Source organism: Anser brachyrhynchus (assembly GCF_964034855.1).
Source record: "Anser brachyrhynchus genome assembly, chromosome: 13".
Classification (NCBI taxonomy): domain Eukaryota; kingdom Metazoa; phylum Chordata; class Aves; order Anseriformes; family Anatidae; genus Anser; species Anser brachyrhynchus.
The window spans coordinates 16,138,628-16,156,205 of NC_137708.1; the positions used below are offsets into that span (position 1 = coordinate 16,138,628).

At 47.9% G+C, this 17,578-nt stretch overlaps 1 protein-coding gene across 1 annotated transcript; it reads right to left on the reverse strand.

The window, feature by feature from the left end:
• Positions 1-4,208: 4,208 nt before the first annotated feature.
• LOC308177431 (uncharacterized protein) lies at positions 4,209-17,552 on the reverse strand. The gene is made up of 11 exons (XM_080554704.1): positions 17,518-17,552; positions 13,649-13,809; positions 11,613-13,067; positions 10,654-10,746; positions 9,991-10,095; positions 9,202-9,311; positions 8,079-8,273; positions 6,799-6,961; positions 5,761-5,926; positions 5,518-5,612; positions 4,209-4,895 (listed from the first exon to the last, which is right to left on the reverse strand). Exons 2-11 carry the CDS (start codon positions 13,803-13,805, stop codon positions 4,810-4,812), a joined length of 2,625 nt encoding a protein of 874 aa, XP_080410830.1. The 5' UTR covers positions 13,806-13,809; positions 17,518-17,552; the 3' UTR covers positions 4,209-4,809.
• Positions 17,553-17,578: the final 26 nt, after the last annotated feature.

Consider the following 17,578-nt stretch of genomic DNA (forward strand, 5'->3'; position numbering starts at 1 on the left):
CAGAACGAAGAGACCCATCTCTCCATTAGGGGCAAACATGACATGGTTTACATCCAGTACCCCTGGCTCAGCTGGAAACCAAAGGCCTCATTGCTCATTGCCAGCTCCCAACTGGAAATGAGCCTTCAGCAATATAGAGCATCTCATAATGGAAAACACAGCAAGAGGCATTAAACGTTAGCAATAGCCTTAATGAAAGGACCCTGTGTTTAGAGAGCCTGAATAAAGGAATTGACAGCTCCCGTTGTTGATCTAAGGGTGGTGTATTTGTTTCCCTCTAAGCATGTAGAAATGCTGGCAGGAGTGCTCCAGGCTTGGGGAGTTTGCTTTGAGTCCCTGAGAAGAATTGTGTGCACACAACCACACAACAGTTGCTGCCACTTGCCAAGTCCTTGTGCCAAATTTATGGGAAACAAAGACTGGAGTCTACATGCATGGAGTCGGGACATGGTGCTGCTCAGCCACCTGGGTTGCTTACTAAAAGCCATTTTCCAGACTCACTTGTCATGGTAGCTGCTCAGAGCACAGTGAGAAATTCAGTTTTATGTCTGGGTAAAGTGGTAGAGTAGACAACCAGATGCATTAACCCAAGCCATGAAAGATCTATGGACACCCGACAGCTGCTGCATTGGGCAGGATCCCACCACATCTGCTCAAGTTTTTCCTATTGGGAATACACTTGAAGCAGACAACTTCATGGTCTGGAAAATCTGGGCTTTTTCTTCTGTGGTTCTTGAGGGTATCTCCTGGGCGTGAGGCTCCCAAGCCAGACACATCTTCAGCCAATTTTAGTTTTACAGCTCCTATATTCCCCTGGTCTTGCACACCCAATCGGACATTTCTGACCCAAATCACTGGAGGTTATGGAACAACACATTTGTTTGTCAATAGGAGAATTGTGATAAATCATGGCTAAAACCGCATAAAGCTGATAATACTGCAAAATACCGTGATTCACAGCATTTTATCAAAAAAGCTTAATCATGATGATAATATAATGGGGATTTTCCCCCATCTGTTTTGAGAAAGAAACAGTACTCCTCTATTTAGCAGCACCAGGACAACACTGAGAAAACAAAGTATTTCCTTGTTTGCTGCAGAGATAACCATGCTTATTCCCAGCACAAACTCAGCAAAGACGGAAGACATCGTGCAGGTTATTGTGCTGAAAACATTGCCTTCTGTTGTGCCTTAAGTGATACTGGAAAACAGGTGCAGTGCAAATACCTCTTTACCCTAACTTCTCCTGAGTCAACAGACTACTTCTGAGAACGTGACTGTTGAGGTAAACCCAGATTCTGGTGAAGGATTTTTTTCCCGTAACTTCATTTGTTTGCTTCCTTATTTAGTAAGCAGTAAAAACTCAATAAATAGAGATTTCCTTGTCTTTACATTTATGGCTTTCACAATACAGTGCCATTTATTGATTACATTCTTGCCTGATGAGAAGTAATCCTTTGGTTTTGCATGTTTCCAATGAAATACCACTGAATTTCTCCCTGAAACAAAGCCAACATCTGAAGCCAAGAGGGCAAGTTTCCCCAGCATAGACACATAAATGAAGTATTATTTGGGAAAATAGATACTTTTGGATTCCTCTATAGCTGGTGCAGGCACTTTGGACATCTCCGAAGTGTGATTGGGAGAGGAAATACTGAAGTCTTCAGTGGGTTTATGCCCCATGAGATGGAAAGAGGTATCTAGTTGGTATGAGGTAGACTGGGTTCATATTCCAAACTCAAGCCACCATTAGGCTTGTGGGTTTCAGGCTAGACCATTTCTGTTTGGACCTAAACACAACCTAAAGTCTAGTCCTGCCTTAAATCCCACAATGAGCCTCTCCCAGAGATCTGAACCCATCTGGTGGACTTTGAAGGGTTAAGTGTTGTTTTGAGGGGAAAGCAACCTAAACAAACAAGGAATTTTTTTAAGAGCCTTTCATCCTGGATCTTTGCAACACTCTTGCCGTCTTTGTCTGCCATCAGCAGAAAGCATGCCGCTGCGGTGTTCTTATCTTGCCCCCTTTATAACCTAAACTGTCGATTTGTCCATCGCCCTGAAGTTGCAAAACAGTTCCTATTTTAAGGAATTTTCCCACCACTACAATGCTGTCAGGTGCTTTTCTCAAGGGCTGAGACATTCCAGTCTTGATTTACCTGCCAGATAGCAGCAATGCAAGATGAGAGCTGCTACTGCTACCGAAAAAATGTTCACATATAACACCCCAGAAAACCACTGGCAAAATGTTGCCTCGATTTACCAAATCCTGGGCTGTCTGTTGCACTGATGACAGCAGGTGAGGAACCACACATCCTTCCCATGAGCTGAAATGCTACGGACACTTTCAGTCCTGTGCCACCGGTATGGTGAGAGTCTAATGTAGACATGACAGAGGTGACAAGCCAAGAAGGGACCTGTTTTTTGTTTTTGTTGTTGTTGTTCCAGCGATTTATAGCCCATGTTGAAAACTTCCTTTGCTTGTAAAGGTCGAGTAGTTTTCTCAAGCATTAAGACATGAGAGAAACCCCATGTTGTGGGACTTCACCGCATGCTTGAAGTTAAGCCTCTGCCGGATAGTGGTGGACCTCAGCTGGCACTTAACTTCATTTATTCAGTGATTTGAAGTACTGGGGCTTGCAGAAGGTTAACAGCTCTTTGCACCACACTCCTAGCCAGTCGTTAGCAGCAGCCTCCTCTCCCCATTTGCCTAATGTAATTACCTCCTTCATTTATCTGTACATTTAAGCTAAATATTCTGTGGCAGCACCCGCAGCTGGGATGCAAATATACTGCGAGCACAGGAACTGGGGGAGACTCTGTCCCCGCAAAGCAGCAGGATTTTATTGCACAGACTTAGCAGCGGCTTTGCTGTGTGCCTTTTTTGGGTCGGGGCCAGGGAGGATGATGGTATTTTACAACTTCCCCAGAAATCCTCAGGGTTTCGGCTCAGTTCTCCCAGCCTCCTGTTTCCTGCTCCCCTCCCAGCTGGTCCACGCTTCCTCGCCCTGGTGCCACTGGTTTTCCAGCGTGGGTGCAGCTCCAGCCGACCCATGCCAGGAGGCGCACGGGGTGCTGGAGAGGAGCACGGGGCAGAAGGGAGGTTCCTGCCCCAGGAGACTCTTGCCCCGGGGAGAGGGGGTGACACATGGACTGCTCACATGGCTACCACCAGGGCAGGATACCTGCTGGTGTGTGAGGGAAGGGTACAGGGTGTGCGAGGCTTGTTTAGCCGTCTCCCGGTATGTGCAGGGAGGAGGGCATGACTTCACTCTGCTTGCAGAAGCTGGCACGGGTTGGCAAGCCACAGGAGGCTGGGAATGCCCCGTGGTGCCCCAACAGCGAGTGCCCCCGTGCAGGGTGCCGGTGGGCTGGCAGGGTCAGAAGGCTGCAGCGTGAAGGGGAGGCTGTGTTCAGGCCTGAGGAACAGGTGCCAAGGACTTTTAATCAGGAGTCAGGGGAGCTGCTCCAGTGAAACAATCTCTGACACCTGGAGCCAGAGCCAAAGCTGCTATTTATGGTGACTTAAATAGCGCAGGCTAAATAGCAGGCTGCATCTCGAGCAGGGTCGGATGGACAACAACCCCTTTGCCAAAGCAAGCTGAACACAGTCAAGACTGGAGTCAGTGTTTACATGTTTGCAGTGAAGTGTGGGAAGAATCCAGCCCCAAAAGCTCCACCAGGTTTGGCTGCTCAGGTCGTGGAACAGTATCAGGTGAGCTGGGAGGGAACGTGGGCATGCAGAGGGATGTGGCTCGAGGGGGAAGGCCACGAGCAGGAGAGAAAGATGCTGCAAAGCTGTGGTAAAGAAGAGCTGGAAAGGGGCTTGTCCCTCGGGTGGTAGGAGGTGGTGGTGTGTCAGTGCCCAGGGAGCAGTCTCCCTGCCCAGAGCAGGAGGGAGGAGAAGGAACAACTGCAGGGAACTGGCAGGGATCTGCCACTTGGACACCACCTCTGGTACAGGGGAAAACATTACAAAAAAACTCCAAATCTGCATTGCACATCTGACTGTCTTGAAGCCAGCCTCTTGCCTTTGAGCCCTAGCTCATTGTTTCCTTAGTGGAGGTTTGTCTTTATTAAGAACAAATTCCCCTCGTCCCTGACTCTCCCCTGGACTTCATTTGCCACGGGCCCACATCAGCCTCTGCTTTCTGCAAGGAGGCTGCTGGGCACCCCGAGACCAGCTGGGAACTCCCCTGGTCCAAGCAGGGAGTGGCTGTGAGGATGCTGGAGAAGGACAAGGGGTCAACTACTTGCTGCAAGCCCTCTGTCAGGGTTGCGCCTTCCAATATTTATTCCTTCCCCTAGGGCTTAGCCGTGGAGCCTTGTGATTTTTGGAGGATGAGTAGCTTGGTGGAAATCAAATGAAACTCAAAGCCTTTTCCTTACGTTCCAAAAAGTGGATTTATTTAGTGAAACTTAGCTGTTTAAAATACACAGATCTGAGTGTTGTGTGTGGAAGGTTGTATAAAAGCAGGCATGGAGTCCACAGTTCGAGGCACTTAGGAAACACGGGCACTCAGGGAATTCCTGCAATAAAGCATCAGCTCCTGATCCTGCTGGCACTCTGTGGGCAGCTTTCCCGGCGGTTTCAGGCACTTACTGGAGATAAACAATAAAAGCCGCAAAAGGCTCCCAGGAGAGAAAGTGCTCCCTGGGTGAGAAAGTGCTGCTGTTTCCCAAGGAGGTAAGTGCTTGATTAGAGAAGGTATGGCTTTCACGAGGCCAAGTGCTCCAGCAGGCCATAGGTTGCCTCATGTCTTTTTGTGAGAGCAGATGCCGTTCTTTCACTCAGAAAGGTTTTCTTCAGTTTCAGACCACTCTGTTCTTCACTCTTTCAAATATCTGCATCACCTTGCCTGCAGGTATGCAGCCTTCTCTTATGATGGTGATGCCACCTTCCCGGAGCAAGAATGAGAAAGTTAGGATAATCCCCAAAGGGGGAAAGAAAGGGATGGGGATTATGTTCCAACATAAAGGGACATGTTGAACCAGTAAAAACATCCAGATGCTCAGTGCCCCCAGATAATAAAGCTGCGTAACAAGACCACTGGGAATTTGGCAGGAAGCAACACCTACCAACACTGGCAGGGCACTGTGCTCAAGAGTTTAGTTTTCCACTAGAGAATCCCACTCAGATGACAACCCAGAGACAGCTAACAACTTGTGCTATTCCATCACTGTAGATGAACTCCTTTATCTCTACCTTCATTCTGGTGGTCTACAAGGAACATACACACTTCCTTTCAGAAGCATCCACCCTCTCACTTGAAGCATTTTGGTCTTATAAAGCAAATTTTGCTTGCACAACCTTGTTTCTCCTCACTGCTTCATTCTCTGTCAACACAGAGGTCCTCCAAGGACACCTTTTGTTTGTTTCTCTCCAGCAACGTGTTTGTAAATGCCCAGGCACTCAAGAACTGTTAGTCTTTGAGCACACTGTGCTGCCAGATTGGTGCTATTGAAATGAATGGAAACAACCCAGGAAAATGCCACCGGAAGGGTGGTTCTAACACTCACTTTCATCAATCTTTGTGCAGTTGACCACAGTTGATGCCACCACCTCATCAGAATCTCCATCACAGAGAACACCCTCCAGCTTATGGCCAAGACGCCTGTAGGGAGAAGAAGAAACAAAGCTACACAGTACTTCATATTACCTGGTGCTGAAGTTCCCCTCTACACGGGGCATCAAATCATGATGGCCACCCACATGATGGGTAGTTTTCGGGGCTATAGAAATGCAGTGAACAGGGTACTCACGAGATGACCATGTCATGATGGGTGCTGTCAACCTCTCCACTAGGATTAGCAGATGTGATTGCCAAGGGTCCCGTCATGTCGATGAGGTGCACCAGGACAGTCAGGTCAGGAACTCTGATCATTATACTGTCTTGAGTTCCCACCCTGCTGTAGCCTTCTCCAACCCCTTGAAAGACAGACAGGGGTTGTTGGAAGAGGTTTGCTTGACACAGCATCAGAGGAAGACCTCAAGCTTTCCTTGCAAGTGTCCCTGCTCCATACCCCAAATAAAATGGCAAGTCTCTTTGCATAGCTTCAGAAAGGCAGCATGTTTGATTAGAAATCCATGAGAGCAGATGTAAGATTTGGGGACTGAGTAGTCAGAGGCAAACAGGAAAAACCTCACAACCTTAGTGGCTGGAGATCGGCATAGCTGTTTTCACAGATAAAGGATCTACCTGGATCACAGAGTCAAACTCTTTGTGATAGGTGCCCAGCCTCCCCATTCTCTGCCACACATTCTGCCAGTTAGGCATGCATAACTCCTACTGTTTCTTCGGTCTTTAGTATTTACATTGATTTCTTCAGTCTTTAATATTTCCATTGATTCCCAGAAACCAGGTCTGTGTGTGAACCATACTGCTGTTTACAGCGTTTTGTCTTGGTCCATATGGTAGGAAGGGAGAAGCAACAAGGTACCCTAGGAACCTCTCCCCTTCCTGGACCGCTCATCTCTTTTTGATCCTCCACCCAGGGCTTGCTCATTCCTAGCTAACAGCTATGGGCTTGCACGATGTGACCCTCCCAGGCTGATGAGCCTCCCTTGCTTTGAGTCTGACTGGGTTAAAGAGATCATCATGCTGTCTCACGCTGTTTATGAGTCATTCCAGCTCCTTTACAACCTCTTCTAAACATTTTGCTAAGACATGTAAGAGCTCCAAAGATGCTTTCTCAGAATAAAATGAACAGAAGCTCTCCCCCTTGACATCCCAAAGGATTTCATGCCTGCTGTGCTGAAAACATGAAAGAAGGAGAGAAGGGATGTCCTGTTCTCCTTACCTAACTTCTTTAGCCACTCTCCTTTCTTGATAATGCAGCCAATGCCACCAGGGTAAACATTTTCCATGAATTCCCAAAGCAGCGGGCTGATGGGAGGAGCAGCTGCTCGCAACTGGTCCAGGTTTGAAATAAAGATGCAGATGGGCTTCTCTTGAGGCCTGTCCTACAAAAAAAAGAAAATAAAAACAGGATGAAATGAAGGATAAAACGAGATGAAGAGAGCAAGTCTGCATTGAGAAGATCTAAACCCACTGGAGTCCTAGTCTGTGTACTTCCCAGGGACCATGAGCTCCAAGCAAGCAAGAGCTTGGGAGGATGCATCCAAATCCCCTGCTTCAGACAGAACCAACCCAGGCAGGCAATGCTCTGCTCATTATCAGTGTCTTTAATGTCTTTTACACCAGGGGCTTGATTTTCTTCTAACTTAGACTGGTACAAATCAAGAGAAAAACCACCAATTCACAAGAGGATAATGGAGGGGGAGTCTAACCCCCTGAAACCAATATCTGTGTGACCGCTTCTTCAGCTTTTTGGTGCTTTGACATAAGCTTGTTATAAAGCGAGAAGTGATATGGAGGAAAATTAAAGAGCTCATAAAACAGTGTCATTTCAGTCCTCAACTGACATCATTTCCAGCAGGGCCAAATGACTAAGGAACGGGGCATGTATTTACATTCTGTTTATATTCTCTCACTGACAGGGAAGGTTAGCATTGGCACCAAAGCAGGACAGAAAAGACTGCCTTTGTTACTGATGTTCACACTAAGTGCCAGCTGAGATAGTCTGTTATGCTTATTTCTCCAGGCTAGCCAGGAAATTGCCTCATGGAGAACAGACAGGGCCAGGCTGCAAAAGATGTATTTAAGGTGCAAACTTCGGGTCTGATTCCAGCACTGAATGTCTCCAAAAGTCTGGGCAGGTTTAGAGCTGGGATTCTGATTCAGCACTTCCTAAGGCAGAGAGGACAAATATCAGTTTGGACCCACTTCTGACACGTATCAGGGCTGTTCCAGTTTGGGTTTTTGCTTTACCCCCTCAGTGAAGCACAAGTAGCTAATTCCCAGTTCTGCACGCCCAGAGCAGCCAGTGCTTTTCCCCAGGTTGCTCAGCTCAGAAAATGGTCCCTGACCTTTTCTTGAGGCTCCTCCTAGACTCTTTCTGCTCGGCTCTGAGCCAGGACAACCTGAAACAAGGCGGCTTCCATTTCTACCTGAGTACATAACTCATCTATGGGATGCTAGCAGGATCCAAATAACAAGATGACAGTCTTGTATTCACACCTTGATTCTGTAGACCTTCTCAATGGCTTGAGGGTGTCTGCAGGAGGCTGCCAAAGCATACACGGTGTCTGTCGGGACCCCACACACCGCCCCTGTGTTCAGCAAGTCAGCAATGGCCCTCAGGCCACTTGTACAGTGAGACTTGGGGCAGATGCAGGGTGGAGGACCTTCGGTGTCCTTCTTAGAGCTCTCAGCCTGGTGGTAATCAGGAGGCAACAAATCCATTAGAGTGGGAATAAGCAAACATAAAAGTCTCAGGGTAAGACCTGGTCTGCCTGAACGCAGCTACTTCCCTTGCTAGTCAAAGGACAGATGTGGCACTTCAAGGCAAGCTTCACCTAAAGGAGATTATATTAATTACTTTTCAGAAGCAATTACTTCTGCTCCAGGAATAAAAGAGTCAAAAGAGCACCTAGTTCAGGTGCAGACATTTGAACCATGATGCCTACAGTTACAGGAAATGAATCCCACCCAGCATGGTGACTACTTTCTGGAGAGGTAACTGCCCTCCACAGTGACCTAAGGAAACTGCTAGGAAATCCTAAATCCAGAGGAACTTGAGTGAGATCAGGTTGCAAAGTGCTTTTTCATGACTCTCTGTAGTTAGGAACAGTAATTTAATGAAAATGTTCCACTGCAGGAGGAATTGGAGCTGTCAGGTCAATCAACCCAGTTAGATGGATCTCCCTTGGTCAGATGTAGAAGGCAGCAGGAAAAGTTTAAAGTTATCAGGTGGAGAGGGGAGCTCTTGCTGTCCAGTCTGGGCAAATTCCAACTCTTTGCTCCCCTGCCCCCAAGATTATGACCATTAAAACTTCATCCTGTCAGCAATTCATGGATTGGAGATAGCTAATTCCACCTGAACAAAGAGATGGAAGGGCATTTTGGAGTGAGGTGGGAGTTTTGTAAATGTCCCTGCCTTTTCCCCAAGTTTTCAGCACATTATTCATAATGGAAGGTCACTTGTTTTCAGCTCATAGCTCCCTACAGCAACGCTGTGACAGGGATTTCAAATGGCACGAAGGAAGGGAGATGGAAATTTGAACTCCCCTAGGTGAGACTGAAGACCCTAGGGTATCCCTCTGAACAGGGAAGTGACACCATTGCACAAAACATCTCTTACTGTGAACAGAGGGGGCCCCATCATCATGAGATCCTTCCCAAACATGCTATTTGCCAGGGATGCTGTTGCTCCATAGAAGCAGATGATGCTGAAGATGCTTAACATCACAACTGAAAATAAAACCAGAGGGTCAAAGGAAGGAAGGGTGCTGGCAAAGTTTTATTTTCTTTTGTGTCTCATGTCTTCCCAGAATTGCAAACTTACCTCAGCCTTTCCTGTCACACAACGTTTACAGCCCAGCACATTTGTGGGTCTAAAAATTCAAGGCATTTCCACACTGGCCTACCTGACTTTTTTTCCCTTTTTTTTTTTTCTTTTTTTCCCCTGTTAGAAAAGCCTTTAAAAAGCATTTTGCTAAAGTACTGTGTATAATTACAAATCAAACTCTCACTTGCTACAAATCCAGAATTTAAACAGAAATTCATACTGGTGGCATATTTAGATCACTCCAAGTCTTGGCTCACTGAACAACTACTAGAAAGCAGGGCTGTACAGAACCTCAGGAGGTCATCTTGATCCAGCAGTATCGGCCATAACTAGATGTTTATTAGGAAGCTCAAGGACCTGGGGATAGTATAAGGCAACATTTCCTCCTGCAGCCAGAGAGCCAAAAGGCTCAGCATCTGTAGCTTGCACACACACCAGTCTTCTAGGGAAAGATGACTCAATTTTTTTGCTTGCTTTTTACCATACAGAGCTTGCGCAGAATATTGCTCCCCAACCAGCCAGAGACCCACTCCCTGCACCCTTTGGGTGAAGGTTTGAGGACAATGTTCAGCTACAACTCACTTTCAAATGGCAGAGGGAGGTTCTCCAATGTAAAGAGCAGAAAACAAATGGCCAAGAGCTCCATTGCAGCAGTCATGCAGAGAAGCACAACGTTTAAAGAGGAAGCTGTGGAAAGAAATATAAACAAGAGGAACCCACATCAGAGAAAGACCTGTAAAAATGTATGTGAAACCACAGAAGAGCTCATAAATCAACTTAATTGTACATGGTCTGTCTTCCATGTTCACAGAGATATGACTGTGGTTTAGTTAGCCCTTGGCTTTCAGGAGACAAACTGCCAAGCCCTTCATCTGCCAGTACGCTGTGCTCACATGGAAAACACTTCTCGGGCAGCCAAGAAGATTGTGATTTACAGCAGCTGGGCTGGAGGGTGACTGTGGATGTATGCCAGTGGCCCAGTCCGTCTAACAGTTTCACCTTATTTGAACCGTTTATTTTCTTTGAAATGTTCTTCCTTTCCCTTATGACTGCTTCTTCTAAGCCCAGCTCAGCTTCTGTTACTGACTGTGGGCAAAACATTTCAGTTCTTTCCTAATTGGAGTGACAGAGAGAGCTGAGACTCCCTCACTTGTGCATCTCCACCACAGAGCAGCCACAGGTGAGATTAATGACCTGGCCCCAAATACCCCTCAATAACCAATCACCCACGGTACTGAGACTTACCTAAAATCATTAAAAAAACATTGAGCACCAAAAAGGCAATTGCACCAGCAGTGAATCCTTCACTGTTCCCCGCACCAATGTTCATCAAGTGGCCTGAAACAGGACCAGCAGATTTGGATGTGAGCAAACCATTAAGTGCAGTGTAACAGAAGAACGACATAGGTGCAGTTTGAATGACTACAATTTGTATTAACTGATGGTGACTGCTACGAAAACAACCTACTGCACTGAACATTGAAACCCATCACATCAGCAGTACAAACCGCTTGAGGTATTAACTGAGGAACTGGTGATGGCTATCTTAAAAACTGATGATTTTACTTCCAGCTTGTAAACGACATCAAAGTCTGGCTGAAAAGACTAATAGCTTCCTGACATACCTCTTAGGCAACAGCTTTAACTTTCCCCACTGGTGCTCATTTTAATAGGACCTGGCTTGGATTTCATATGAACACACTGCTCACATGGAGCTGAATAGGGCTTCTTAAAGACAAACTTGTCGTTCTGAGATCTCCTTCCAGGGCTACAACCAATTAAGATGAATTACTACTGGCTTCTGAAATGTAAATCCAGAACCTGGTGTCTTCTGCCACCTCAGAAGCGTCTACTGATCTGTCATTCTGAAATAACTATCCTGGGACAGTCTGACTGCTGCCTCAAAACTGTTGAGCAGGGAAAACCTTACCTCCATTGGAGTCAAAAACACAACTTAGACTCCTGCAGCTGTCAGAGCACCAAGAGACTGCAGCAATGGCAGTCAATTACGTGAGTGCAAGCCAGGATGTTTGACCATTCTTTCTTTCTTTTTTTTTTTTTGCATATTCTTTACAAGGAGGAATATTGTTAATCTTGTTATCAGTGAATCTTCTGGGAGAAGGAACTACATTGAAGAAAGCAATCAGCAATTTCCTAAAACACCCCTTAGTTTTGGAAAAAGCAAAAGCCTGACATTGTGTTACCTGCAAACCGAAGCCAGGTCCATGCTCCCCAAAAGGCAGCATAGCAGAACGGGAGAATGCAACCAAACCTTCTGCCTCCTCGCACCTGGATCCTGCAGACATACAGCTGCATTATGGCTCCTGGGATGAGCACGGAAGGTATGGAGAGTTGCTGTCTGTCGGGGTCACTGAAAGTAGCCTGGATGGCAGAGATTGCTGCCAGGCCATTGCAGATGTAGAACAAGGCATCTGGCACTTCGGCTCTGGTGCTGCTTGGCAAGTTCTTGGACCTTGTGAAGCAGCTTTTGGCAGCCATCAGTGTGGTTTGAAGAGCTGAGCTGGACATAGCTTGGGAGCCAATTGGAATCAGAGCCTTCTCCCCGATGGAGTTGATAAGGCTGGCAAAAGTGGCGTACAACGAGAGAGCAGTGCAGAGGCTGCAGGCAGCCCCGAGGAACAGGTAAGCACCTGGCACTGGGATCTGATGGATGGAGGCGGACATGAGGATGATGAAAGAGGCATTTTGCAACATCTCCAGGGTATCTTTGTGGGTTGACATCAGAAAAAGCATGCAGGCAACAGCCAAGAAGAACCACCCTCCAAACATTCCCAGCCTGCTCTCCTGAGCCTTGCCTGGCCCAAGGAGGACAGTGAGTATGAACTCTTCCCAAGACATCACCAGCCAGTAGAGGCTGTGGACACCAAACTTGGTGGTGTAGTAGACATCACCTCTCAGGTAGCTGTAGAAGCTGGACAGCAGTTGGCAGCTGGAGATGATGGAAATCCATGCTGCTCCAACACAGAAGGTCTTCATGTACCCGAAGGAGTAAAATGCAAATATAAAAGGAGAGACAGTATCACAGATGTTGCCTAGGGCCATTGGCTCGGCATACTTTGTGTTCTTTTTCTTCTCTTCCCCAATGGCCTTGGAAGAGCTCTTCTGTGCTGACCCCAGTAGCAAGACATTGAAGAGGGGATGCCCAAAGCCTGGAAGGATGTACCGTTGTGTGATGCCCTTCAGCAGGAGGGCCACCGCACCATAAAGCCCGCAGAGGACAATGACAAGCTCAATGACCCCTGACACTACCAGGGCCCACTGGCCAAACAGTGCAACGGCTTCAAACACCAGGGCAAGGGCGATGGCCCCAAATATGAAGGGCATGATGTAGTTCACTGTGGCTGAGCAGAAGGAGAGGATAAAGGAAATGGAAATGTAGGCCACCAGCCCTGCCACAGCACTTTGGCTGGTGGAGGTGAGGGTCGTGCCAGCAGGCAGGAGGTGGCTGGCATTCCCCGAGGGCAGCGTTGTGTTCTGCAAGGGGGGATACGCGGCTGAGATGATGCGTGTGGCCCCATAGCTGCTCCACAGAGCAGAGAAGGTGAGAAAGGCTGCGCCTCCAAGGTGGTCGTACTTCCTGAAGGCAAGAAATCCTGCCAGGAGCTGGACAAAACCTCCGATCAGGATGAGGTGGACACCTGGGAGACACAGCAAGACATCAGAAAGGAAGGCTCGGCTTGCAGAAAGGAGCGCTGCATCTCCAGGCTCTGGGGGGCGTCCCACCACAGGCCCCACAGCCTTCTTATGACCCTGCAGACTCTGCCTTCCCCTCTGCTCCCACCTTAATGACAAACTCCTGTGCTGAGCCTCGGTGTGTGGCCCATGAGGCCCTTGGTATGCTCAGCAGGATAAGGGGGTCCAGGAGCACCAGTCTTCCACCCTGCCCCTGGGAGAGGCTCCCTAAGCCTGTTTCTTGTCCTCCAGCCTGCTTCTAGTGGTGGCAGGGGCTCTGAGACCCTTGTTCCACTGTAGGGGAATGGCACATGAAGGGTTTGGAGCAGATTCCTGTCAGGGTTTCTGGGGAAGGAGGAGCAGCTCTCCCAGGCAGCACACAGGCCTTCTGTACACTGGAGAAACCTCACGTTTCTTCACCTGTCCTCCACGGCTGTCTACTGGCCCAGGGGGATGACTCCTAAAAACTCTGTCCTGCTGGTGCTCCTGGGGGATGTTCACCAAGACCAGGGGCCCAGGTGTCCCCCCGAGCGTTGTCGTCACCCACCTGCGAGGACATCCTGCACTCCCTGCGGCCCGAGGCCCGTGTGCGCCGTGGTGAAGTTCTGCAGACAGAGGAGGAATGCGCTGACAACATTCGCAAGGAGGCCCAGCACGGCCGGCTCGCTGTAGAAGACGGCCGCAAAACCCGCCGTGCTCACCATGGCCCTTCCAGACAAAACAAGGATGTCAGCGGTTGCCCCCACAACCTCACCGTCTCTCCACGCGTGTCTGCGTCTAGACCAGAGCTCCTCTGGCTCGGGCGCTCAGCCAGCGTCCAGAGCCATGCCCCTGCTCCAAGAGGGAGAAGCTGGTGACAGGCTCAGGTGTTTCCACCGAGCCTCCCTCCTCATCTCCCTGGACAAAGGCTCCATTCAAAGCAGAACTTTAGGTGCCTACTTTCCGGAGGCCTATCCAGAAAAAACACACACAACCTATTTAGGCTACAAAGATTTCTGGCAAAAACATGTTTAGGTGCCCCAAAGCGCTGCAGGTGGTGGTAATGGTTCCTGCCTCCTCTTCTCTGGGCTGCTGGAGATGGAGAGGAATGAATAGCCGAACACAAATGAACAAACATTCAGATGAAACCCACAAGGTATTTTTGAGCCAGTCCAGGACGTTTCTTATCCACTGTTACAGACAAACAGGCAGGCACTGCACACACATACACAGTCTCCCTTCCAGATGGAATTTTCCAGCTCCATCCCTTTCTTGAAACCCCAGTGACTAAATAGTCTATTTTCAAATCCTTCATACTTCTACCATTAACTCGTGTATTTGTAAGCAGCCCCCACATTTCCATTCCTCTGCACTCTTGGGTACCATGAGCTGGAGCTTGCTCTCTGGAGGTTTTTGTTAGGAAACAAAAAAGAAAATAAAACAGAAATGTTCTTGCTATTTTGGTATTTTTAGAACATTTTGTGACCTAAAGGAGCTGGAAAGGGAGAAGGTGATGTATTCTGTGCTCAGACATTCCAAAAAGCCTTTTGGAAAAAAAGGAAAGCAGAGCTACTGTTGATATGGGAAGTGAAGGGGAGTGAAGGAGCAGACTCTGCACCACCCAAAGGAGGAATAGCTTTGTGAATATTAATGAACCTAAATCCCAGTGTCTACTCTTAAACAGACAGTATTCCTGGGCAGACATACACTATTTTGCAAATACTCTTTTGGAAAGAGGTCAGTGGCCTCTGAATTGTTCTGATCCATTCAAAAAAAAAGTTTCTCTTTTCTGTATTTATTTTAAAGGTTGCAATTTTGACAAGAAGCAAGAATGAAGGATAAACAGGCTGCACTGACTCCTAACAGCTCTGAACTGATTCAACAAATTAAACTCTCATGAAATAATTTGGAAAGGTAATATGTCCCATGTCTGGGGAACAACTAATTAATTCACTTATTTAGTTGTGCTAAAGGTTGGATTTTTCAGTTCAGAAAGCTGCACCAAGCCACAACACTGCAGGAGGAATGCTCTCCTTTAACAGCAAACCCCTGTATGAATTACTGACCTGAAGGAGGCCCTCATAAATGATGCACCCTTAGAGCAGCACACCTGTGCAGTCCATGCTGTTGTCACTGATTTTTATGACATTCAGATGCAAACAAGCAGTTTGGTTTAAATGGTTTTACTTGGAGGAGGGCCACAATATTAAGTTCCTCCAGATGTTTTGCTCTGAAGTAGCTCAGACAGTGACTTTCTAGGCACGCTGCTACAAGCCCCTGTTTTGAGTTGGTCTTTGGGGTAGGATGAGATGGGTTTTCTGGAGGAAGATGGCTGGCTGGGTGGTTGCTCAGCTCTCAGGAGTGATTTTCTACTTGCTGAGACTCACTTGGTTCGCAGTTACTGCAGGATTAACCACAGCAGAGGTTTTAGAGCCTGTGATATCTTGGTTTGGGGAAGGGTGGACAGGAAAAACCAATAGGGCTGTTTCCCTCTGCTTGCAGTGCCCTCCTTCATAGGACATCTGAGAAGTACCCAAAAGCGCCAGGATACACAGGATACAGAGGTATAAAGGGAAGGGAAGCAAGAGGATTTAGATCAAGACATGGAAAAGGAGGACGATGAAGGAGCTTCCCTTGGGAGGAAAGGTTTTTGGGCTGGCAACAGCTGCAGACCTGCGCTGCACACAGTCACCCCACGCACTGGGGATACAGACGTGTGCTCAGCAGCTGCAAGGCAAAGTCCATCACCTCCTCCCCTACTTCAAGCAACATAACGACACACCAAATAATTACTCTCGGTGGTAACAGCACCAGGAATGCATTGCACCAAGACCTGGAGAAATGAGGAAACACTCAGAGGTGTTTTCTGTTCTAAGTATGCCCAAGCCTTGCTCGTCCCTAGGATGAAGTCATCCATCAGTGCTGTCACTATCTGTTTTGTACAGCTGCCGCCCCCAGCACTTTGTAAGGACCTGCTTCTCCACATGCACTACAGCAAATGGGTAGCATAACACCTCTGCTCCCTGCTCGGAGCGGCACAGCAAGGAGGGAGTACCCACCAAGCCCTTCCTTGGCTGTCCTTCACCAGGACTCCTGCAGTGTAGCTCTCGAGGTAGAGGTGGTGCAGGCAATGCAGGGTGGTGTGGAGGCAAAGGAGAAAATGGGAAGTCCCTTTCTACCGTGTGTGGGCTCTTTGTACACATGGGGCACCAGCCAGCACAGCCACTGTCCAGGAAACCGCGAGGGTGGATGGGGCACTGCCAGCCCATTCAGAGGGCTGGCTTTGCTGAATGGATGGGGCAGCCCCTGGTGATCCCTTGGGCAGTGAGTGCAAAGCCACAGCCACCATCCTCCTCCATCTCCTCTCCTTTTCCCAGTTGCCCCTGATGTACTCCAGCCTGAGGTTTGCAAAAGTGGCTGGAGAGGCCCTCCCTCAGCCATGGCTCTTCTCCCCTCAGCATGGCCTCCGAGCCTTGCCCACATGGCTGCAGCCTCCGAGCACCTTGTCCTCTGCTTGCTGCCTTGCCCACAGTAACTCCCCTTCTCTGCCCCCAGAAAAGGCCATTCCCCTCTGAGCCCCCTTCCCAACCTTGTCGCTATAGCTGGGCTTTGCAGACGTCACTGCGGGCAACCACATTGCACCAACATCCGCTGCCTGTGCTTGTTAACCTTGACTAATATTAATGGGAATATGCTGGTGCATGGACATTGTCCCCAGGGGAGGCTGGAGCAAGGCTTAGCGTGCCATTGGATATATATAAAAATACCACAACATTAAATTTTCAGATACTTATTCCCCAGTGGCATTTAACGATTGGTTTTCCACCCTACCTTATTAGTGATAACCAATGTTTACATAGCTCTGAGAAAACACTGTGTCTCTCAAGATAAGCATGTTAAAAGAATGAAACACAATGCCTTTTGGACAAGCACACAGCAAGATTAACAGTGCACAACACCACTACACAGCTGGAATAAATATCACAGCCCTGCCTCTCATCTGGTGAAAAACAGCATAAAGGTGCCTGCAATGCATTGCTACGTTCACAGTGAACACGGGTCTGGCTAGTATTTAGTAAAAAAATTCAAGCTGGCTTTCAATGCAAGCTGAGATTCTGTACAGAATATGTCCGAGATGCACTACTGGAAAAAGCAAGAAGCCATGGCATTTCCCCAGAGTCCAAAGATCCATTTGGGGACGGAAGGTCCCGATGTCTCCTGGAAGCTACAGCCCAGATTTCACGTCTGCACTAACATCTCCGTGAACTGGCAGCACATGGCAGGCAACATCACAGAGCTGGCTATTTACAAGAAGGAGAATTATGACAATATTCAGCCAAATGCTAAAACAGTGAATGTATTTCAAAAAAAAAAAAAAAAAAAAAGCATCAAAGAGAAACACCAATGCCATGCTTCTCCCTTTGCAGCTTGGATTACCTGGTTTGGTGACACTTCAGCTCAATGGGAAGATGCTCTTGTCCCTCTCATTTCCTGGTAA